Source organism: Pristiophorus japonicus, chromosome 13 (genome assembly GCF_044704955.1).
Source record: "Pristiophorus japonicus isolate sPriJap1 chromosome 13, sPriJap1.hap1, whole genome shotgun sequence".
Lineage (NCBI taxonomy): Eukaryota > Metazoa > Chordata > Chondrichthyes > Pristiophoridae > Pristiophorus > Pristiophorus japonicus.
In genome coordinates, this window is record NC_091989.1 from 79,796,796 (window position 1) to 79,822,051 (window position 25,256).

The following is a 25,256-nucleotide window of genomic DNA, read 5'->3' on the forward strand; positions in this document are numbered from 1 at the left end:
CTGAGGCAGCGAATTCCACAGATTTACAACCCTCGGAGAAGAAATTTCTCCTCATCTCAGTTTTAAATGAGCAGCCCCTTATTCTAAGATCATGCCCTCTAGTTCTAGTCTCCCTCATCAGTGGAAACATCCTCTCTGCATCCACCTTGTCAAGCCCCCTCATAACTTTATACGTTTCGATAAGATCGCCTCTCATTCTTCTGAACTCCAATGAGTAGAGGCCCAACCTACTCAACCTTTCTTCATAAGTCAACCCCCTCATCCCCGGAATCAACCGAGTGAGCCTTCTCCGAACTGCCTCCAAAGCAAGTATATCCTTTCGTAAATATGGAAACCAAAACTGCACACAGTATTCCAGGTGTGGCCTCACCAAAACCCTGTATAGCTGCAGCAAGACTTCCCTGCTTTTATACTCCATCCCGTTTGCATATCCTAAACCTTTATAAGTCTCTGGTTCAGCCTCAGCTGGAGAATTGTGTACAATTCTGGGCACATTTTAGGAAGGATCTCAAAGCCCTGGAGAGGTTACAGTGGCGGTTTACCAGGGATGAGGGACTTCAATTATATGGAGAGACTGGAGAAGGAAGGATTGTTCTCCATAGAGCAGAGAAGGTTGAGAGAAAGATCTAATGGCGTATTCAGAATTATGATGGGTCTTGATAGAGCAATTAGGGAGAAACTGTTTCCTCTGGCAAGTGGGTCGGTAACCAGAGGCCATAGATTAAAATAATTGGCAAGATAACTAGAGAAAGAAAGACTTGCATTTATATAGTGCCTTTCATGACCACCGGAAATCTCAAAGCACTTTACAGCCAATACTTCCAGTACTTTTGGAGTGTAGTCACTGTTGTAATGAAGAAAGTAAAGAGGGGAAATGAGAAATTTCTTCACACACAGTTAAGATCTGGAAGGCACTAGCTGAAAGGATGGTGGAATCAGATTCCATCATTTCAAAAGGCAATTGGACATGTACTTGCAGAGAACTAATTTGCAGATTATGGGGAAAAGGCTGGGGTGTGGGACTAAATTGGACAGCTCTTTCAAAGAACCGACGCAGGCACAACAAGTTGAATGGACTCCTGTGCTGTATGATTCTGAGTCTATATTGCAGGAAAAATGATAGCGAATTTAGTTGTCGAATAACTCTTGTGACAAAGGATTTCTTCATCATTTCTCTCAAATGCTAACTGACCTGTCGTTTGTTTTTATTTAATTTTTCCAGCATTCGCAGTTTTTCATTTCCTGTTTTCTTTGCTATGTTCTTCAACAAATCAGAAAGCAGCAGAGAAAGTTACAGCCCCTACTTCTATTGCCACAGCCCAGTCTGATAGGAACCTGATTGTTAGTGAGCAAGGTGTGGAGAAACCAGATGGGTCTTGGTCTGGCATTTTATGTGAAGGAGTGCCTTCTGTGCTGCTTTATTCTCTTTCTAACACTGGGCACCAGGTTTCTCACCAGTTTAATCTCACCTGATGATACAAAACTAGGTGGGATAGTAAGCTGTGAGGAGGACACAGCGCCTGCAAAGGGATATAGACAGGTTAAGTGAATGGGCAATAAGAGTATAATGTGGGGAAATGTGAGACTATTCACTTGGGCAGGAAGAATAGGAACGAGAATATTTTTTAAATTGTGAGAAACTATTAAGTGTTGGTGTTCAGAGAGATTTGGGTGTCCTTGTGCAAGAAACACAAAGCTAGCATGCGGGTACAGCAAGCAATTGGGAAGGCAAATGGCATGTTGGCCTTTATTGCAAGCAGGTTGGAGTATAAGAGTAAAGAAGTCTTACTACAATTGTACAGGGCCTTGGTGAGACCACACCTGGAGTACTGTGCACAGTTTTGCTCTCCTTATCTGAAGAAGGATATACTTGCCTTAGGGGGCAGTGCAACGAAGGTTCACTAGATTGATCCCTGGGATGAGAGGGTTGTCCTATGGGGAGAAATTGTGTAGATTGGGCCTATACTCTGGAGTTTAGAAGAATGAGAGGTGATCTCATTGAAACATACAAGATTCTGAGGGGGATTACAGGGTAGATGCTAAGAGGTTGTTTCCCCTGGCTGGAGTGTCTAGAACTAGGGGGCACAGTCTCAGGATAAGGGGTCAGCCATTTAAGACTGAGATGAGGAGGGATTTCTTCACTCATTGTGAGACTTTGGAATTCTCCACCCCAAAGGGCTGTGGATGGTGAGTCGTTGAGTATATTAAAGGCTGAGATCGATAGATTGTTGGACTCTCAAGGAATCAAGGAGTATGGGGATAGAGCAGGAAAGTGTTGAGATAGACCAGCCATAAACTTGACTGGCGAAGCAGACTCGAGTTGCCGTATGGCCTACTCCTGCTCTTAATTCTTAAGTTATGTTCTTAACACTAGCTACCAGGTTTCAGTTTTCTGTAGTTTGTACCATTTGTTTGTCTTTATTCATTCAATTGCCATCTACAATGTCTTATTGTTGGCACAGTCTTCCTTATTTGTAAAATGTAGTTCAGATGGAAGGGGAAGTTAGTGTTGACCCATAAAGAGATCATGACCTGAGAATTACTGAGGCGGAGTGGTACCCAAGGCCACCTCCCAAGTTCCGGTAACAGTCATTTGCGGTCACTGTGATACAAGGATGCACTCACAGCAGCCGCCCGGCAGAGCGTAGTCCGCTGGAGGCTCTAGTGGGCCAAAGAAGATAACTCTGGCCGTCACTGGAGCCACTCCGGGTCAAAGGTAAGCGATCCACTGATTACCTTGCTCTCGTGAAGAATTGGGGCCTTTAGAGAGCCTTACTTGTGGAAGCCCTGAAACTCCACCTTATGCACCCGTTTAACATGGGGGTTGATGAAAGATCTGCTTCAAGGTGTTTTTCCCCCCCCCGCCCCATCACGTCACAAATGTCCAAATGGGGCGGAAACCTTTGGGAACTGGGGCTCCAACCATATTTCAGACCCCTCTGGGAGTAAATGCAGCTCCAGGAATTTCAAGGCCCATGTCTCTGATTTTTCTTTTTCCTGTTGGCTTACTTGGCCAATCTATTCGTAATTGGAGATAAGCCGCTTTCACAGAATCAAGAGATTACACTGAAGTTATGTTACTTTAAGTTTAATGTAGCTTTAGTTAGCCCATCATTGTTCTGTGGCAATTGTAGTGAGTCTTATGATGACTGTTTCAGCAACCTTTTTTTCGAACTGTGTTGCACAAGTCACGTATAAATAACATTTTCAGTTGCCAGTGGCAGGTTCATTGCACTATTGTTAAATAGGCCTTTTCTCTCTTCTAGTCAAATGGGGGTAAAAGCTTCGCAAGCAGGACTTCATCCTCAGTGCCTACTGCAGCTACTAAGAGGGCTTCAGCTAAGGTGAACAGTGTTTCAAGTAGTGGCAGTGCAAAAGAAATCCCAGATCTTACTGCATTGATGACACCTGCAGCAGCTGTCAAAGTACCTCTCGCTATTCTAGAGGAGAAAGGAGCGGAAGCTAATCTAGATGGAAAAGGTAGAACTATTTCTGTTTAAATTAAATGGACTAGGGCATAATATGGTGATGAAATGAAGTATAATTGCATTTAGAGTATTTGCAGCGAAAGGAGTATGCTAGCCTTGTTGCTATGGTACTGTACTGAAAACCTATCAAAACAAGCTGTGAAATTGAATTCAATTAAGAATAAATCTAGTCATTTATGGGCTGGTAGCAGAAAATGACCATGAAAGCTGCCGGATGGTCATAACAAACACAAGTAGTTCACTTCAGGGAAAGAAACCTGCCATCCCTACCCAGTGTGGCCCCAGTTCCATGCTGCTTGGTTGACTCTTAATGCTCTCGGGGCAACTAGGGATGGCCAATAAATGCCACCTTGTCAGCATGTCCCACATCCAAAGAACTATGTTTTTTTAAGTTATCAAGAGAAGCCCTTGGAGTGCAAAATTTTGACTGAGTAGGTCTTCGTGTTTTGTTTTGTCTATCTATCCTTGGTCAGCAGCGTGGGTACGGTGGCTGAGTGGCTCTGGTACTCGACTAGCAACCCAGAGGTCGAAGAGTTCAAATCCCAGCATGGCAAGTTGTAAAGCTTGAATTCAATATATCCTACAATTTGTAGGCTAGCACCACAGAAAATAACTATGAAAGCTGGTTCATTAATGTCCTTCAGGAAAGGGAACCTGTCACCCCTACCCACTCTGCAATATATGTGACTCCAGTCCCACATGATGTGATTGACTCTTCATGCTGTCAGGATGGGTAATGAATACTGATTTGCCAGTGTTCCCAATGTCCCAGGATCAAATAAGAAAGCAGTGGGAATTTTGTTGTCGATATGCATACTTAGCCATAAAGTTTTGATAACATTCTAAGTTCAGCGTACTGATACATTCAATCTAAGCAAAAGGGTTAAGCAATAAATTTAGTAGGACCATTTTCCAGGGAATGGCAGTGAACAGCATAAATAGGGTCAGGTCGATGCATTTCTTGGAGAAAAGAACTAAGGGATGTTCTGATAAGGAAAGTAGGAGAAGTTGGAATTACTCAAATTACTGCTGTTGGGCTGAATGGCCTCATCTCTTTTTTTTTCAAGTGTTTAAGGAATCTAGTTTTGGGGTTACGGTTGCAGTATTTTTTGGTTAGATGTACCCATATTTTCAACATAATGGGACAAAATTGAATGTTCGCTTGCCAATAAATACCTGCTTTGCCCACCTGGCTTTGTTTCTAGGTTTATCACACAGCACCAGTTTAGACGTCATCCCATCCAAAGACACAGAAAATGCAAGAAGAGCAGACAACAGTGGCAACTTTAAAAACATTGATTCTGTGGGCAAAAACAGTTTTGGAGACGTGTTCTCACCACTCAGAGATGGTAAGTTGATTTAAATTAGCATTAATTGGTATTTATTGAATGGTGCAAACCATTTGCGAACCACAGAACAATTAGTCATGATGAATTATGGTTTGCTTTTATAGATGTTACAGGATTAAAGCTAAGTGAAGACAGCGTGGCAAGAGGAAATGGTATGATATGCTTCGTTGAAAGGCAATTAATTTTATTAAATTGCGTAAAGAAATCGACTAACAGGGTAGCACACTTTCCTTTTTGGGGCCTGGATTTGAATGTAGCAGGGACGGATAAGATGAAAGTTGCAGCTGGCTACAGCAGTCCTATATGAAGCTGATTCCTCGCATTTGGAATCCCACAGTACAAAATAGCTCATAATTTGGCATCATAACAACACAAGAAATAGGAGCAGGAGTAGGCCATTTAGCCCCTTGAGCCTGCTCCGCCATTTAATAAGATGATGGCTGATCTGATCATAGACTCAGCTCCAATTCCCTGCCCGCTCCCCATAACCCTTTATTCCTTTATCTCTCAAAAATCTGTCTATCTCTGCCTTAAGTATATTCAATAACCCAGCCTCCACAGCTCTCTGGGGCAGAGAATTCCACAGATTTACAACCTTCTGAGAGAAGAAGTTCCTCCTCATCTCAGTTTTAAATTGGCGGCCCCTTATTCTGAGACTTGGACCCTAGTTTGAGTTTCCCCTATGAGTGAAAATATCCTCCCTGCATCCAACTTGTCGAGCCCTCTCATTATCTTATATGTTTCGATAAGATCACTTCTCATTCAATGAGTGTAGTCCCAACCTACTCAACCTATCTCCATAAGTCAACTCCCTCATCTCCAGAATCTACCTAGTGAACCTTCTCTGAACAGCCTCCAATGCAAGTATATCCTTCCATAAATACAGAGAGCAAAACTGCACGCAGTACTCCAGGTGCGGCCTCACCAATACCCTGTGCAGTTGTAGCAGGACTTCTCTGCTTTTATACTCCATCCCCCATGCAATCAAGGCCAACATTTCATTTGCCTTCCTGATTACTTGCTGTACCTGCATAGTAACTTTTTTGTGTTTCATGCACAAAGACCCCCAGGTCCCTCTGTATTGAAGCACTTTGCAATTTTTCTCCATTTAAATTATAATTTGCTTTTCTATTTTTTTCTGCTAAAGTGGATAACCTCACATTTTCCTACAATATACTCCATCTGCCAAATTTTTGCCCACTTACTTAGCCTGTCTATATCCATTTGCAGTTTTTTTTGTGTGTCATCACAATTTGCTTTCCCATCCATCTTTGTATCATCAGCAAACTTGACTACATTACACTTGGTCCCTTCATCCAAGTCATTAATATAGATTGTAAATAGTTGAGGTCCCAGCACAGATCCCTGCGGCACCCCACTCGTTACTGTTTGCCAACCGGAAAATGTCCCGTTTATCCCGACTCTCTGTTTTCTGTTAGTTAGCCAATCCTCAATCCATGCTAATATATTACCCCCAACCCCGTGAACTTTTATCTTGTGCAATAACCTTCTATGTGCTACCTTATCGAATGCTTTCTGGAAATCCAAATACACCACATCCGCTGGTTCCCCCTTATCCACCCTGCTCGTTACATCCTCGAAGAACTCCAGTAAATTTGTCAAATATGATTTCCCTTTCATAAAACCATGCTGCCTCTGCTTGATTGAATTATGCTTTTCCAAATATCCTGCTACTGCTTCCTTAATAATGAACTCCAGCATTTTCCCAACGACAGATGTTAGGCTAACTGGTCTATAGTTTCTTGCTTTCTGTCTGTCTCCTTTTTTAAATAGGGGCGTTACATTTGCGGTTTTCAAATCCGTTGGGACCGCCCCAGAATCCAGAGAATTTTGGTAGATTACAACCAATGCATCCACTATCTCTGCAACCACTTCTTTTAGTACCCTAGGATGCAAGCCATCAGGTCCAGGGGAATTAGAAAATATAAAAATTTATAGCGCAGAAGGAGGCAATTTCGGCCCATCGTGTCCGAGCCGGCCGATAAAGAGCCAAATGGCCCTCGGTCAGTGTTCCTGAAGGTTACATATAAGAGCATAAGAACATAAGAAATAGGAACAGGAATAGGCCATACGGCCCCTCGAGCCTGCTGCGCCATTCAATAAGATCATGGCTGATCTGATCATGGACTCAACTCCACTTCCCCGCCCGCCCCCCACAATCCCTTATCCCCATGTCGTTTAAGAAACTGTCTATTTCTGTCTTTAAATTTATTCAATGTCCCAGCTGCCACAGCTCTCTGAGGCAGTGAATTCCACAGATTTACAACCCTCAGAAGAAATTTCTCCTCATCTCTGTTTTAAATGGGCGGCCCCCTATTCTAAGATCATGCCCTCTAGTTCTAGATTCCCCCATCAGTGGAAACATCCTCTCTGCATCCACCTTGTCAAGCCCCCTCATAATCTTATTCATTTCAATAAGATCACCTTTCATTCTTCTGAATTCCAATGAGTAGAGGCCCCAACCTACTCAACCTTTCCTCATAAGTTAATCCCCTCATTCCTGGAATCAACCTAGTGAACCTTCTCTGAACTGCCTCCAAAGCAAGTATATCCTTTTGTAAATATGGAAACCAAAACTGCACGCAGTATTCCAGGCGTGGTCTCACCAATACCTTATTTAGCTGTAGCAAGAATTCCCTGCTTTTATACTCCATCCCCTTTGCAATAAAGGCCAAGATACCATTGGTCTTCCTGATCACTTGCTGTACCTGCATACTATCCTTTTGCGTTTCATGCACAAGTACCCCCAGGTCCCGCTGTACTGCAGCACTTTGCAATCTTTCTCTATTTAAATAATAACTTGCTCTTTGATTTTTTTCTGCCAAAGTGCATGACCTCACACTTTCCAATATTATACTCCATCTGCCAAATTTTTGGCAATTCACTTAGCCTGTCTATGTCCTTTTGCAGATTTTGTGTGTCCTCCTCACATATTGCTTTTCCTCCCATCTTTGTATCGCCAACAAACTTGGCTACGTTACACTCAGTCCCTTCTTCTAAGTCGTTAATATAGATTGTAAATAGTTGGGGTCCCAGCACTGATCCCTGCGGCACCCCACTAGTTACTGGTTGCCAACCAGAGAATGAACCATTTATCCCGACTCTCTCTTTTCTATTAGTTAGCCAATCATTTATCCATGCTAATATATTACCCCCAACCCTGTGAACTTTTATCTTGTGCAGTAACTTTTTATGTGGCACCTTGTCAAATGCCTTCTGGCAGTCCAAATACACCACATCCACTGGTTCCCCTTTATCCACCCTATTCGTTACATCCTCGAAGAACTCCAGCAAATTTGTCAAACATGATTTCCCCTAATAAAATCCGTGCTGACTCTGCCTGACCGAATTTTGCTTTTCCAAATATCCTGCTACTACTTCTTTAATAATGGACTCCAACATTTTCCCAACCATAGATGTTAGGCTGTGAACCTATGAACAATGGCGGATAGGTAAAGAGCATCTGGCCCAACCAATCCGCTCCACACAACTGTGATACCCCATGTATCGCAACATTTTACACTCCACCGACGTCATGCGATCTCTTGGAAGAGGCAAAAAAACAGATAAAAACCCAGGCCAATTGGGGAAAAAAATCTGGGAAAATTCCTCTCTGACCCATCCAGGCGATCAAAACTAGTCCAGTTGATCACTCTGGACGTATTTGATTCCCTGAAGTACTTACCATCATATCTGCCAGCCAACAAGAGGTTATCCAGTCTAATCCCACTTACCAGCTCTAGGTCCGTAACCCTGTAGGTTACGGTTCTTCAAGTGCCCACCCAAGCACCTTTTAAATGTGGTGAGAGTTTCTGCCTCTACCACCCTTCCAGGCAGTGAGTTCCAGACCCCCACAACCCTCTGCGTGAAGAAGCTTCCCCTCAAATCCCCTCTGAACCTTCCACCAACCACCTTAAACCTATGTCCCCTCGTAATTGGCCCACCAAAAGAAATAGGCCTTTGCTATCCACTATATCTAGGCTCCTCAAAATTTTATACCTCTGAGGTCTCCTCTCAGCCTCCTCAGTTCCAAGGAGAACAAATCCAGCCTATCCAATTTGTCCTCACAGCTAAGATTCCAGGCAGCATCCTCGTAAATCTCCTCTGTATTCTCTCCAGTGCAATCACGTCCTTCCTATAATACGGTGACCAGAACTGCACGCAGTATTCCAGCTGTGGCCTAACCAGTGTATTATACAATTTAAGCATAACCTCCCTGCTCTTGTATTCTATGCCTCGGCCAATGAAGGCAAGCAACTCTGTATGCCTTCTTAACCACCTGGCCTGCTACTTTTAGGGATCTGTGGGCAAGAACTGCAAGGTCCCTTTGTTCATTTGCACTTCTAAGTGGCTTACCGTGTATACCCTTTCCTTATTAGCCCTCCCCAAGTGCATTACCTCACACTTCTCCGAATTAAATTTCATTTCCCACTGTTCTGTCCACCGACCAGTAGATTGATATCCTCCTGCAGGCCATGACTTTCCTCTTCAGTATCAACCACACAGCCAATTTTAGTGTCATCTGCAAACTTCTTAATCATACCCCCTATATTCAAATCTAAATCATTAATGTATATCACAAAAAGCAAGGGACCTAGTACTGAGCCCTGTGAAACCCCACTGGAAACATTCTTCCAGTCACAAAAACATCCATCAACAATTACACTTTGCTTCCTACCTCTAAGCCAATTTTGGATCCAACTTGCCACTTTGCCCTGGATCCCATGGCTTTTACTTTTGTGATCAGTCTACCATGTGGGACCTTATCAAAAACTTTGCTAAAGTCCACATACACTACATTGTACGCACTACCCTCATCGACCCTCCTGGTTACCTCCTCGAAAAATTCAATTAGGTTAGTCAAACACGATTTTCCCTTAACAAATCCGTGCTGAATGTCCCTGATTAATCCTTGCCTTTCTAAATGTAGATTTATCCTGTCCTTCAGGATTTTTTCCAATAATTTTCACACCACTCAGGTTAGGCTGACAGGCCTGTAATTACTCGGCCTATCCCTTTCTCCCTCCTTAAACAAGGGTCCCACATTAGCAGTGCTCTAATTCTCTGGTGCCATGCCTGAATCCAAAGAGGATTGGAAAATGATGCTCAAGGCCTCTGCTATTTCCTCTTTTGCTTCGCACAACAGTCTGGGATACATTTTATCCGGGCCTATGGACTTAGCCACTTTCAATGCTGCTAAGCTCTTTAATACTTCACCTCTTACTATGTTTATTTCATCCAGAATTTCACACTCGGCAAGGCCACAATTTTCGGCTCATTGTATCACAGTATTGACTAAGTGCAGCTGTCACATTTGCAAGTTTCTGATCAATAGAGGGCGATTACGTCTGAGGCTGAGAACAAATGTTCATGCAGCTGTGAATATTTTACTTGAAGTTAAAATTAAAACAGTAGGTTTATATTGACTTTCCCTAAATCTAAATTTCTGCTCGTGTTACTTTTAATAACTTTTTTCATATTTTAAGAAGCCCTTCAGGTATGGTTAACTCTTCATTTTCACTTGATTTCCATACAAAACAAGGTGATTTTTGGGTGAGCGAGGAGTATGACGTGCAACCATTGCAACAAGACTAGTGTACATGTAATTCACTACAACTGTAGTTACCAGTTATTGGTCCAGCCAATTTCAAGCATAGCAAGTATATTGCCTTCTGTTCTCTGACTGTTTTTCCATGTGGCTAATCTTGTCCCAAACATTATTAGAAATGGTCGGTGGCTGGTGTAGATATAATTTTATTCCTCTAAAGGATGTGCATTTTGTGGTTTCACGTTTTAAACTATTGGTACTCGAGAAAAAAAAGACCAAAATGTATTTCTCTTTGTAGGTTTGGGCTTTATGCAACAGTTGAGCACCATGTTTTCCACGAGAAGTAATCCGGTGGGTGCCAGCACAAAAGGAGAGTTGAGCTCAAACTCCTTGCAGGGCCTTGGATCGCCATCTCCCGTTAAAGAACATGCTGGGCGTCAAGAAATGGATGCCATACTTGGCAAAAACCAGAGTGTGAGGCAAGACTTAAAAGAGCCAGTTGGCCAGGTAGCTCCTAATCTATATCATCAACTCTTTTATATCTTTTAAATTATGAGATCAAGTTGCATAAACTTGGCTTGTATTAAATTGAGTTTACAAGATTAACCAGTGATCTAATCGAGGTGTTTAAAATATTTAAGGGATTTGATAGGGTCGATACAGAGAAACTATTCCTCTGGTGGGGGAATCCAGAACAAGAGGGCATAATGTTAAAATTAGAGCTAGACCACATAAAGTGTAGGGGAAATCTAGAACACTCCCCCCATACCCTCCCCCCACCCCCCAGAAAGCTGTGGATGCCGAGTCAGTTGAAATTTTCATTACTGAGAACGATAGATTTTTGTTACGTTAAGGGTATCAAGGGATTTGGAACAATGGCGAGTAAATGAAGCTGAGGTAAAGATCAGCTGAATGGTGGAGAAGGCTTGAGTGGCTACTCCTGTTACTAAATTAATAGCTTACCGATTTACACAGTGAATAGCTGAAGCATATAAACAAGAAAGGTCCCAGTCTTGAGACTTAATCTGTGCTAAGTTAGCTAATCTCAACGAGGCACACTCTCCAGTTAGCAGCAGGATGTCTGGGTTGGAGAGGCAAGAATCCGCAACGGATCCTGCTGCTGAGCACAATCCAAGGACCCCCCAATGGAAGTGTGTGTGGTTTGGCTGTGATGGCTCTGTGGTTGAATAGCCTGATGATGCTCACTGTCAAGGCTGGTATACATGTACTGCCCGGTTGAATGAAGCATTATCGGTGCTATGGAACTGTGCAAAGAGTAACATCTTCGAGAAGGGAGAAAATTTGCAAATGGCGGGATGGGAGGGGTACTTGTGTTTCATGTATTCAGGATGTTTAACTGATTTTGATATGGAAAAACTGATCAGCTTTTGGAGAGCACAAGAGTGCTGCAGGGGAATCAGAATTATAACGATAATGACGTGATCTGATCAGTTACCAGTGTCTTCCCTGTTGGTTTACTGCTAAGATAATTTCTTTATCTGTGGTGGCAGACAAGGCCATTGTACATTTTCTCCCTATTTCGGGGGTTGCTATGCACAATATTCCTAAGCTCTCAAGCCTCTGCAACTGCCTTTTGGTACCTGCACATGATGCAATGAGTAACAGAGGCCTTGGGAGTCAGTGTTTTCATTAATCTGTGGGAATTACCTGCCTCAGTGCATATTTGGTATGGTTGTGATATGAGTCTTGCCATGTGGAGAATTGTCAGCTTAAACCTACATGTTACCACTTTGGCGTAGAGTACTCAATGTGGTTTGTCATTGACTCCTTTCAAGGTACGTTTTTCAGATGTTTGCTGTTACTTTGATTGCAGCATGTTCTGCTTTACACGCATCAAGCTTGCTGTGAACAATTTTTTCCATTAATAAGATTAGGCCAGTAATATTATCAAAGATTATTCATGGTCGTGAAAAGCTTCTCTTGGCCTCTCCTGAGCCTTGATTTTCTTAAATGTGAATGTAATGGTGGCATGTTTACACAAGAAATATTAGTCTACAATGATGTACGTATCCCAAATTCTCAACAGGGAAATGATGTAGGAACCCAGAAATCAAAAATGATTGAGCACAATGGTCAGTTGGAAAATGTGAAGTTGGATCAGGTACGTGTTGGTCAAACTATGCAGAGTAACAATGGATGCTTTCAAAGTCGAATTTTACAGATCTGCAAATTGTATAAATCTATTGTATTCAAGAGAATCAAAGGAACTTTTGAAATGCAGCAGTTTTCGTACATAACCACTGCACTGCCGTACCCAGTTGTGCATTTGGTGGCTGCATTGAACTCACCAAGTCAAGATTTCTTCTGATTCCCTTGAAATAATGTTTTGCTGGAAGTTTTGCATGAAGACGAGATTTTTTTTAATGCAAAAATTGAGACAATTGTTTTTCATTGTTTACTAATTGGAAAAATCTGGGAAAATTACGGTGGAACTTAGTAAAAAATCAAGTCTAATCTCTAATTGCAATATAGAATGCATGAATTCACTTACAGGGGCACTTAATATCAAAGAGGATAATATACATGTCATTCCAGGGAAATTAATAATGAATCAAGGACTGGAACTCACTAGAGTTTACATAAGCAAGAAAGCAGTATTAGGAAAATTAATGGCATTAAAGACTGACAAATCCCAGGACCTAATGGTTTTCACCCCAGGATTTTAAAGGAAGTAGGTGAGGAAATTACAGATGTTTTAGCTATAATCTTCCAAAGCTCTCTTGATTTAGGCATTATCCCTTCAGATTGAAAAATTTCAGATGTAACACCCATTATTTAAGAAAGGTGAGGGAGAGAGAGAACCCAAGAAATTGAAGACATGTTAGTCTGACATCTATTGTGGGGAAGTTATTGGAATCTATAAGTAAGGACAGAGTGACTGAGCACTTAGAGAAATTTGAGCTGATTGGAGAGAGCCAACATGGATTTGTAAAGGGCAGGCCATGTCTTAACAAACCGAATTGAAGTTTTTGAGGGAGTGACTAAAGTAGCAGACATGGAAATGTCTATGGATATAGTTTATGCGGGCTACCAGAAGGCATTCGAGAAGGTTCCACATAAAAGACTGTTATAAAGCTCATGGAATTGAAGTCAAATTATTGACCTGGTTAGGAGATTGGTTAGGCAGTAGAAGACAGAGAGTAGGGATAATGGGTATGTACTTGAATTGGAAGGAAGTGACTTGTGGTGTCCCACAAGGATATGTGTGGGGGCCTCAACTATTCACTGTTTTTTTTTATGACTTGGATAATGCAGTAGAGAGCCACATATCCAAGTTTGTCGATGGCAGAGGTTGGTATAGTAAGTAATGCAGATGGGAGCATAAAATGACAACAAGACATTGATAGATTGTGAGTGGGCTAAAGTGTGGCAGATGGATTTCAATGCAGATAAGTGTGTGATCATCCATTTTGGACCAAAGAAGGATCGATCCAATTATTATTTAAATGGTAAAAAGATAAGAACAGATTTAGGGGTCAATATACACATCACTAAAATGTAGTGCAGGTTGAATCTCCCTTATCTGGCACCCTCAAGACCTGGCTTGTGCCGAATAAGGGATTTTGCCAGATAAAGGGAGGTCAGCCCAAGGGCGGGGGGGGAGGAGGTTGGTGCCCCGGGCGGGCCCGAAGTGTCAGCGGGCCCCAGAGGATGTCGGCGGGCCCCCGGGCGGGCTGAGTGTCGGCAGGCCCCAAAGTCGGGGTGGAGGTCGGCCGCGTTCTACGCATGCACCCCCGGTCACCGGAATCATGCCGGACGAGGGGTTGTGCCGGATAAGGGAGTCCCAGATAAGGGAGCTCCAACCTATAGTCAGGTACAAAAAATAATTTAAAAGGCTAATGGAATGTTAGCGAAGGAATCTTAGAAAGGAGACATTGGCCTTGGCAGGAGTGCAGTGCGCATTCACCAGCATGTTACCGGGGCTCCAAGGGTTAGATTCTGAGGAGGGATTAGATAAACTAGGCTTATATTCCATGGAATATAGAAGTTTGAGGTTTTGGGGATTTTGAAAGGAATTGATCGGGAATCTAGGTCAAGGAGACATAACAATTAAAATCCGAGCCAGGCCGTTCGGGAGAGAAGTTAGGAAACACTTCTTCACGCAAAAGGTGGTAGAAGTATGGAACTCTCACACAAAAAGCAGTAGACACTAGTTCAAGTAATAATTTTAAAGCTGAGATTGATTGATTTTTGCCAGACAAGGGTCTAACAATATGGAGCCAAGGCAGAAGGATGGAGTAGAGAATACTAATCAGCCATTATCTCATTGAATTGCGAACAGGCTGAATGGCCTACTGTTCCTATTTTTGTTCTATTTGCTGTGCAGCAGGGAGGGATTCAAATTCGTGGGGCATTGGAACAGGTTCTGGGGGAGGTGGGACCAGTACAAACTGGACGGTCTGCACTTGGGCAGGACTGGAACCAATGTCCTCGGGGGAGTGTTTGCTAGTGCTGTTGGTGAGGAGTTAAACTAATATGGCAGGGGGATGGGAACCAATACAGGGAGACAGAGGGAAACAAAAAGGAGACAAAAACAAAAGACAGAAAAGAGATGAGTAAAAGTGGAGGGCAGAGAAACCAAAGGCAAGAAACAAAAAGGACCACTGAATATAAAAGGGCTGCAGGAGGGGTCAAAACTAAAAATCATGGTTTAAAAACTAGGATGAAAACACTCTACCTAAATGCACGCAGCCTTCGAAATAAAGTAAATGAGTTGACGGCACAAATCATTACAAATGGGTATGATTTGGTGGCCATTACAGAAACATGGTTGCAAGGTGGCCAAGACTGGGAATTAAACATACAGGGGTATCTGACGATTCAGAAAGATAGGCAAGAAGGGAAAGGAGGTGGGGTAGCTCTGTTAATAAAAGATGATATCAGGCTCCAATGAACAAAATGTTGAATCATTGTGGGTGGAGATTAGAGATAGTAAGGGGAAAAAGTCACTGGTCGCCGTAGTTTATAGGTCCCCAAATAATAACTTCAAGGTGGGGCGGGCAATAATCAAGGGAATAATGGAGGCATGTGAAAAAGGAACGGCAGTAGTCATGGGGATTTTAACCTACATATCGATTGGTCAAATCAAATCGCACGGGGTAGCCTGGAGGAGGAATTCATAGAATGCATATGGGATTGTTTCTTAGAACAGTATGTTACATAACCTACAAGGGAGCAAGCCATCTTAGATCTGGTCCTGTGTAATGAGACAGGAAAAATAAACAATCTCCTCATAAAAGATCCTCTCGGAATGAGTGATCACAATATGGTTGAATTTGTAATACAGATTGAGGATGAGGAAGTAGTGTCTCAAACGAGCGTACTATGCTTAAACAAAGGGGACTACAGTGGGATGAGGGCAGAGTTGGCTAAAGTAGACTGGAAACAAGGACTAAACGGTGGCACAATTGAGGAACAGTGGAGGACTTTTAAGGAGATCTTTCATAGTGTGCAACAAAAATATATTCCAGTGAAAAAGAAGGGCGGCAAGAGAAGGGATAACCAGCCGTGGATAACCAAGGAAATAAAGGAAAGTATCAAATCAAAGACCAATGCTTATAAGGTGGCCAAGGTTAGTGGGAAACTAGAGGATTGGGAAAATTTTAAGCAACAGCAAAGAATGACTAAAAAAGCAATAAAGAAAGGGAAGATAGATTACGAAGGTAAACTTGCGCAAAACATAAAAACAGATAGTAAAAGCTTTTACAGATATATAAAACTGAAAAGAGTGACTAAAGTAAATGTTGGTCCCTTAGAAGATGAAAAGGGGGATTTAATAATGGGAAATGTGGAAATGGCTGGGACCTTAAACAATTATTTTGCTTCCGTCTTCACAGTGGAAGATACAAAAACCATGCCAAAATTTGCAGGCCACAGGAATGTGGGAAGGGAGGACCTTGAGACAATCACTATCACTAGGGGGGTAGTGCTGGACAGGCTAATGCGACTGAAGGTAGACAAGTCCCCTGGTCCTGATGAAATGCATCCCAGGGTATTAAAAGAGATGGCGGAAGTTATAGCAGATGCATTCGTTATAATCTACCAAAATTCTCTGGACTCTGGGGAAGTACCAGCGGATTGGAAAGCAGCTAATGTAACGCCTCTGTTTAAAAAAGGGGGCAGGCAAAAGGCAGGTAACTATAGGCCGGTTGGTTTAACATCTGTAGTGGGGAAAATGCTTGAAACTATCATTAAGGAAGAAATAGCGGGACATCTGGATAGGAATAGTGCAATCAAGCAGACGCAGCATGGATTCATGAAAGGGAAATCATGTTTAACTAACTTACTGGAATTCTTTGAGGATATAACGAGCATGGTGGATAGAGGTGTACCGATGGATGTGGTGTATTTGGATTTCCAAAAGGCATTCGATAAGGTGCCACACAAAAGGTTACTGCAGAAGATAAAGGTACGCGGAGTCAGCGGAAATGTATTAGCATGGATAGAGAATTGGCTGGCGAACAGAAAGCAGAGAGTCGGGATAAATGGGTCCTTTTCCGGTTGGAAATCAGTGGTTAGTGGTGTGCCACAGGGATCAGTGCTGGGACCACAACTGTTTACAATATACATAGATGACCTAGAAGAGGGGACAGAGTGTAGTGCAACAAAATTTGCAGATGACACTAAGATTAGTGGGAAAGCGGGTTGTGTAGAGGACTCAGAGAGGTTACAAGGAGATTTGGATAGGTTAAGCGAATGGGCTAAGGTTTGGCAGATGGAATACAATGTCGGAAAGTGTGAGGTCATCCACCTTGGGGGGAAAAAAAACAGTAAAAGGGAATATTATTTGAATGGGGAGAAATTACAACATGCTGTGGTGCAGAGGGACCTGGGGGTCCTTGTGCATGAAACTCTTGAGTTCCATGAACCCAAAAAGTTAGTTTGCAGGTGCAGCAGGTAATCAGGAAGGCGAATGGAATGTTGGCCTTCATTGCGAGAGGGATGGAGTACAAAAGCAGGGAGGTCTTGCTGCAACTGTATAAGGTATTGGTAAGGCCGCACCTGGAGTACTGCGTGCAGTTTTGGTTACCTTACTTAAGGAAGGATATACTAGCTTTGGAAGGGGTACAGAGACGATTCACTAGGCTGATTCCAGAAATGAGGGGGTTACCTTATGATGATAGATTGAGTAGACTGAGTCTTTACTCCTTGGAGTTCAGAAGGATGAGGGGTGATCTTGTAGAAACATTTAAAATCATGAAAGGGATAGACAAGATAGAGGCAGAGAGGTTGTTTCCATTGGTAGGGGAGACTAGAACTAGGGGGCACAGCCTCAAAATACGGAGGAGCCAATTTAGAACCACCTTCTCCCAGAGGGTTGTGAATCTGTGGAATTCTCTGCCCAAGGAAGCAGTTGAGGCTAGCTCATTGAATGTTTTCAAGTCAAAGATAGATAGATTTTTAACCAATAAGGGAATTAAGGGTTACGGGGAGAGGGCAGGTAATTGGAACTGAGTCCACGACCAGATCAGCCATGATCTTATCGAATGGCGGAGCAGGCTCAAGGGGCTAGATGGCCTACTCCTGTTCCTAATTCTTATGTTCTTATGTTCTTAAACATATTTAGCTTGAAATAATTTCACATCCTTTGCTGGATTTGGTAGTTTAAAAAAAAAAAAAAAATTTTTAAACGATGCTCTGACTGAAAGAAGTACTGATCTAAAACCCATACACGACCAGATCAGTGTTCCCGTTAAGCTGCAGTGGTCTGGAGGTTCCACGCAGCCAGCTCACCGGCTTTTAAATGCACATAAATTTGAATGGGCCATGCAGCCGTTAAAGGAGCCACCGTACCCAAAACAATTAGAGGGAACATTGGACCCGATATGTTCAGTCTTCAAGATGTATAGTTTTGTTTATAATCTCAGGAGAGGTGACTACAGCTTGCATGGATATTGTAAAATAACTAAAACAGACTGCTAGCATAAATAAATGTTTTTGTGCCTATTTTGCATATTTTGAAATCCTACTGCAATCCTCAAAAGGCATTCAATGTTTCTCTTTTAAGACGCTAATTTGTTAATGGCTTCAATTTGTTTGCAAAGTTAAACTCTTCCGTAACCGAGTGTGGGACCTTGGGGTCGCCTCGAACATCTTCCATGGTGAAAACACCTGATTTATGTGAAAGAAAAGGAAGAGACTTTCAGTTTCCTCAATCTTCAGAGCATGACACCGCTACACCGGGTGAGTATTCCACAACTCACAGTAAGCGTCATTAATTTGCATTTGTCCCTGTTCTGAAAGGCATGACTGTTTGGGCTGAATAACCTGTTTCTGTGCTGTATATTCGATGAACTTAACAGGTCCAGAAAATATAAAGGAATACCAAGGAGAGCTAAATCGATTTTTTTTAAAAACAGTGCAATGTTATTTAAGCTAGAAGATTTTTAGTGCTATACACTTTTAAATAAGGCCTGTTTATGTGTGTGTGTTCTTTTAAACTGCAGCCCATCGACCGGCAGCTCACCTCCTGTCTATTAACTTGTGTTTCAAAATCTTGCCTTGGTCCATATCACAATCGACCAAACTTGCAACTTAATCCACACAACAGCCACTGCTGGTCTTCAGCTATTGGCAGAACTTCTGCCATCAGTGCAGCAACCTGTTCCTTATCTAAAGGTTTCAATGTCGATGGAAGTGGCACCTGTCCAAGTCACCCTGTAGCCTCTTAGCATCCTCCTCACAGCTCTCACTGCCACCCAGCTTAGTGTCATGTGCAAACTTGGAGATATTACATTCAATTCCTTCGTCTAAATCATTAATATATATTGTAAATAGCTGGGGTCCCAGCACTGAACCTTGTGGTACCCCACTAGTCACTGCCTGCTATTCTGAAAAGGACCTGTTTATTCCCACTCTTTGCTTCCTGTCTGCCAACCAGTTCTCTATCCACGTCAGTACGTTACCCCCAATCCCATGTGCTTTGATTTTGCACACTAATCTCTTGTATGGGACCTTGTCAAAAGCCTTTTGAAAGTCCAAATACACCACATCCACTAGTTCTCCCTTATCCACTCTACGGGCCCAAGTTTCCACAGGATAAAAAACGGGCGCCCCTCCGAGCTGGGCGCCTGTTTTTCGCGCCTAAAACGGCGCCAGAAAGACAACGCGCTATTCTCGAGCGCTTTGCAGCTCCTTGTCTGTTTGGCGCGGCGCCCAGGGGGGCGGAGCCTACACTCGCGCCGATTTTATAAGTGGGAGGGGGCTGGTACTATTTAAATTATTTTTTTTCCTGCTGGCAACGTGTGCACGTTGGAGCGTTCGCACGTGCAGTGTGAAGGAAACAGTGGCACTCGGCCATTTTTGTAGTTCTTTGTAGCTGTTTAATTTTTGAACATTTTTTAATAAAAGCACATTGCCATCAGCACTGAGGCTACCCTTCTCACTGTCTCCTTCCCCTCCCTCCCCTCCGCGGCAACAAACGGCGGTTTCCTCCCCCTCCCTCCCCTCCACGGCGACAAACGGCGGTTTCCTCCCCCTCCCTTCCCTCCACGGCAACAAACGGCGGTTTCCTCCCCCTCCCTCCCCTCCACGGCAACAAACGGCGGTTTCCTCCCCCTCCCTCCCCTCCACGGCAACAAACGGCGGTTTCCTCCCCCTCCCTCCCCTCCGCGGCAGCAACAAACCACTGTCTCCTTCCCCTCCCTCCCCTCCGCGGCAACAAACGGTGGTTTCCTCCCGCGGGAACGAACGATGGCTGAAGCACTTTCACACAGGTAGGAAGATGGTTTATTTAATCTTTTCTTTGCTTATAAATGTTTATTCAGGTTGGATTTATTTGTATAATATTTGTAGAAGTATAAATAAGGATTGATTGTAGAATTTAATGACTTCCCTTCCCCCGCCCACCTCGTTCTGGACGCCTAATTTGTAACCTGCGCCTGATTTTTTAATGTGTAGAACAGGTTTTTTCAGTTCTACAAAAATCTTCACTTGCTCCATTCTACTTTAGTTTGGAGTACGTTTTCACTGTGGAAATTTTGAAATCAGGTGTCAGTGGTTGGACACGCCCCCTTTTGAAGTAAAAATTCTGTTCCAAAGTAGAACTGTTCTACCTCACTAGAACTGCAGAAAAAAAAATGTGGAGAATTGCGATTTCTAAGATAGTCCGTTCTCCACCAGTTGCTCCTAAAAATCAGGCGCAAATCATGTGGAAACTTGGGCCCTACTAGTTACAACCTCAAAAAATTCTAGAAGATTTGTCAAGCATGATTTCCCTTTCATAAATCCATGCTGACTTGGACCGATCCTGTTACTGCTTTCCAAATGCACTGCTATTGCATCTTTAATAATTGATTCCAGTATTTTCCCCACTACCGATGTCAGGCTAATCGGTCTATAATTCTGTGTTTTCTCTCTCCCTTTTTTAAACAGTGGGGTTACATTAGCTACCCTCCAATCCATAGGAACTGATCCAGAGTCCATGGAATGTTGGAAAATGACCACCAATGCATCTACTTTTCGAGGGCCACTTCCTTAAATACTCTGGAATGCAGACTATCAGGCAATACAAAGGGGTAGAAGTTATGCTGCAACTATACAAAACTCTGGTTAGACCACACCTGGTGTTCTGTGAACAGTTCTGGGCACCACACCTTAGGAAGGATATATTGGCCTTCGAAGGAGTACAGTGTAGATGTATCAGAATGATACCTGGATCAAAGGGTTGTATAACAAAGAGAGATTATTCAAACTAAGTTCTGACAGATGGTCATCGACCTGAAATGTTAACTCTGTTTCTCTCCACAGATGCTTGACCCGCTGAGATTTCCAGCATTTTCTGTTTTTATTATACAAACTAAGGTTGTATTCCCTGGAATTAAGGTGGTTGAAGGGTGATTTGATCAAAGTTTAAGATATTAAGGGGAAATGATAGGGTAGATAGAGAAACTATCTCCACTGGTTGGGGAGTCTAGCACCAGGGGGCACAGTCTAAAAACTAGAGCTAGCTCGACCTTTCAGGAGTGAAGTTAGGAAATACTTCTATACTACTATAGAGTGGTAAAGTTTGGAAGTTTTCCCGCAAACAGCAATTGATGCTAGGTGACCAGTTAATTTTAAATCTGAGATTGATAGATTTTTATTAACCAAAGGTATTAAGAGATATGGGGCAAAGGCCTGGATGAAGTTAGGTCACAAATCAACCATGATCTCATTGAATGGCAGAACCGGCTCTAAGGGCTGACTGTTCCTATATTCTAACCTGCGTTCCTAGATTCTGAAGTATTCCCGAAGGGAGGTGCCAAACAGGAAGGAAACTTCACTGTCACACGGTGTGAAGGGTAAAGAAATTTAAATGAGAATGAGCACGATATAGAGTGTGAGAGCAGCCCAAAGATATTGTTGAAGGAATGGAAGCAGATCACTGGCCCACCTTCCACGACACGGGCGTTTGTGAACGTGTGTGTGTAAATTAGATGTTAATGCAATTTCAAATAAAATGGAGGGTACATCACACCAATTATTTCATTGCTCTGTATTAAGGAGTGCTATATCCTTCCAATGAAGAATTCAATAATGTAGCATTAATCATTATTAAGAAACTAGGGATTTCCACCACCTCCTAGTTCAAGATACGAAAGATCCAGAATTAAGCGAGACACTGTAGTTTTCTAACTCCAAAGAATTTTATTTGACATTCAGACATGACTGATTTCACCAGAAAGAAAGTAGCTTCTTATGCAACCTTCCTAGCAAGCTCAACTCCAGAACAAAAAGCTGTTGATAAAACCAGCATGTCAAGTTCACATTTCATATCTTTCACTCTGTCTGTGTGTTGCACTTCAAAGAAAAGTCCTGGACATACAATACCAGACCCAGAAGTCTGCAGTCTCTTAATTGGCATCTGTGTGAGCTCAACCAGTTGCCTCCTCATTGACCTCTGTCTGAATCCAGTGTTTCATTGATACCAGTTAGACTTTGAAGCCTTAAAGGGGCCACAGCGTGTAATGGGATTTACATGGTGTAAAACTACACCAGTTTCTTACAGAAATTTACCATAAGCAGTATTTTATAAATTTTATCAACTGAAAATAAAAATATTTATATGTGGGTGTCTGGTTGGGAATATCCATGATACTGCACTAATGTCACAGACATAGCAGTATTAGTATGCATTGTTAGTCACAAAGGCAAGATTTTAAATATATGTTGGTTTAACTTATTGCAGATGAGTGAAGACAAAGTGCGGTATTCAGGTGCAGTAGTGTGGGGGAGGTAATTGGACTAAGACATGCCCATGTAATTCAGTCCCTGTTTTAAGGTCATACATCTTGTCCTCATTTTTATATTACCATTATAAATTCCTATGTCGGCTGCTACTCAGTGGGTAGCACCCTTGCCTCTGAGTCTGAAAATTGTGGGTTCAGGTCCCACTTCAGAGACTTGAGCACAAAAAATCTAGTACTGAGGGAGTGCTGCACTGTCAGAGATGCCGTCTTTTGGATGAGATGATAAAAAGAAGGCCCTGTCTGCTCTCTGAGGTGGACGTAAAAGATCCCATGGCACTATTCTAAGAAGAGCAAGGGAGTTATCCCCGATGTCCTGACCAATCAACATCACTTTAAAAAAAAAAAATGATCTGGTCATTATCACATTGCTGGTTGTGGGAGCTTGCTGGACACAAGTTGGCTGCCATGTTTCCCACATTATAACAGTGGTTACATTTCAAAAAGTACTTCATTGGCTGTAAAGTGCTTTGGGACGTCCGGTGGGCATGAAAGGCAAGTCTTTTTTTCCTATGTCCATATTTTTAATGAAAGCTTATCGTTGTAATTTCACCTTCCCATCAGTAGTGTTGCTGTAGCGGTTCAACTGACCGGAGTGTTACTGTAGCGTTGACTGGTTTACATATGTCTGTTAGAAATTTGGACATAGGAAATTATAATGACAAAAATTATAAAAACTGGAGATGTAAAATTTTTGATATATAAATGTGAAAAGAATTTGGAGGACTTGTAGAATATGACTGGTGATAATTGAGCTCCTTTATACTTTGTGTGCAGTAGCTGTCAATTTCATAGATTGATACAGCACAGAAAAAGGCCATTCGGCCCATCGTGCCTGTCGGCTCTTTGTAGAGCTATCCAATTAGTCCCACTTCCCTGCGTTTTCTCCATAGCCCTGTAAATGTTTTCTCCAAATATTTATCCAATTCCCTTTTGAAAGTTACTATTGAATCTGCTTCGACCACTTTCAGGCAGTGCATTCCAGATCACACCAACTCACTGTATAAAAAATGTTTCCTAATGTCTCCTCTGGTGCTTTTGTCAATGACCTTAAATCTGTGTCCTCTGGTTACCGGCCCCTTTGCCACTGGAAACAATTTCTCCTTATTTTCTTTTTTCAAAACCATTCATAATTTTGAACACCTCTATCAAATCTCCTCTTAACCTTTTCTGCTCTGAGGAGAACAATCCCAGCTTCTCCAGCCTCTCCACATAACTGAAGTCCCTCATCCCTGGTACCATTCGAGTAAATCTCTTCTGCACCCTCTCCAAGGCCTTGACTTCCTTCCTAAAGTGCAATGCCCACAATTGGACACACTACTCCAGCTGAGGCCAAACCAATGTTTTATAAAGGTTTAGCGTAACTTCCTTGCTTTTGTAATCTATGCCTCTATTAATAAAGCCAATAATCTTGTATGCTTTTCTAACAGCCCTGTCAATATGTCCTGCCAACTTCAAAGATTTGTGTACGTACACCCTCAGGTCTCTCTGTTCCAGCATCCCTTTAATTTATATTGCCTCTCCTCATTCTTCCTTCCAACTTGTTTTACTTCTCTGCGTTAAATTTCATCTGTCATGTGGCTGCCCATTTCATCAGTCTGTCTAGGTCCACCTGAATTCTGTTACTATCCTCATCATTGTTTATTATATTTTCAAGTTTTCTATCATCTGCAAACTTTGAAATTATGCGCTGTATACCCAAGTCCAGGTCATTAATATAAATCAAAATGAGCAGTGGTCCTAGTACCGACCCTTGGGGAACACCACTGTGTATTTCCCTCCAGCCTGAAATGCAACCATTCACCACTATTCTTGCCTTCTGTCCCTTAGTCAATTTTGTATCCATGTTGCCACTATTCTTTTAATCCCATGGGCTTTAATTTTGCTAGCAAGTCTATTATGTGGTACTTTGTCAAAGTCCATATTTTAACAATATCATCCATACAACCCTCATTAACCCTCTCCGTTAATTCATCAAAGAACTTTGAGTCAACCAAGACTTTGAAAAGTTACCCAAAGACGAAACTGAAATGTATACAGGGGAGAAACAAAGTAAGCAGCAAAGCTTTTAATGCACTTTAGTTAATAAAATACCAACCAGTAGGACAAGATTTTATTCTGTATGCTGGAGTTTTAATAAGTCGCTACCAAGTCAAAGTTCTACCACTTGTAAATAGTTCACAATGTTCTTTACATCAGTGGTCATGTGTGTGCGAATTCTACAGGTGTAAAGAGGATGGTTCCGACTCTAGTAGGAATTCCGAACCTGTCTGAAAAACTTGTGGATGCTTTTGGAAGTGATGGCATTGAGCAGCAATTAACATCCGTTCAAATTCAATTCATTAAGACCATGATACAAGATACTTTGGAGGATTATAAGTAAGGAATGTTGATACTAAAAAAACTTTGCATTAGATCCATTTTAAAAGGCAAGGCAATGAGTGGTTGCTTACATAAAACAAGTTAATGTGTACTTTTGGTTATTGTTAGAGACTTTGGCATTCAGTGTTTTAAAATGAAAAGTGATAAAGAAGCTGGTTGTAATTTTTTTTATTCATTTTCTGTTTCGCTGTAGAACTGTTTCGAACTCTGCATTCTTTTG

The 25,256-nt window shown here is 42.3% G+C and overlaps 1 protein-coding gene across 2 annotated transcripts in view; it reads left to right on the forward strand.

The window, feature by feature from the left end:
- The window catches only part of nedd1 (NEDD1 gamma-tubulin ring complex targeting factor), a 75,935-nt gene that overhangs the window by 34,349 nt on the left and 16,330 nt on the right, over positions 1-25,256 (forward strand). For both annotated transcript variants that reach the window (XR_011596333.1, XM_070897712.1), the window contains exons 8-14: positions 3,267-3,480; positions 4,694-4,837; positions 4,942-4,989; positions 10,705-10,913; positions 12,454-12,528; positions 18,473-18,611; positions 24,880-25,033. Coding sequence is in view for 1 of the 2 variants with exons in the window: in XM_070897712.1 (XP_070753813.1) it covers positions 3,267-3,480; positions 4,694-4,837; positions 4,942-4,989; positions 10,705-10,913; positions 12,454-12,528; positions 18,473-18,611; positions 24,880-25,033 (983 nt within the window). In the remaining variant the exon portion in view is untranslated. The remainder of the gene's footprint in view (positions 1-3,266; positions 3,481-4,693; positions 4,838-4,941; positions 4,990-10,704; positions 10,914-12,453; positions 12,529-18,472; positions 18,612-24,879; positions 25,034-25,256) is intronic.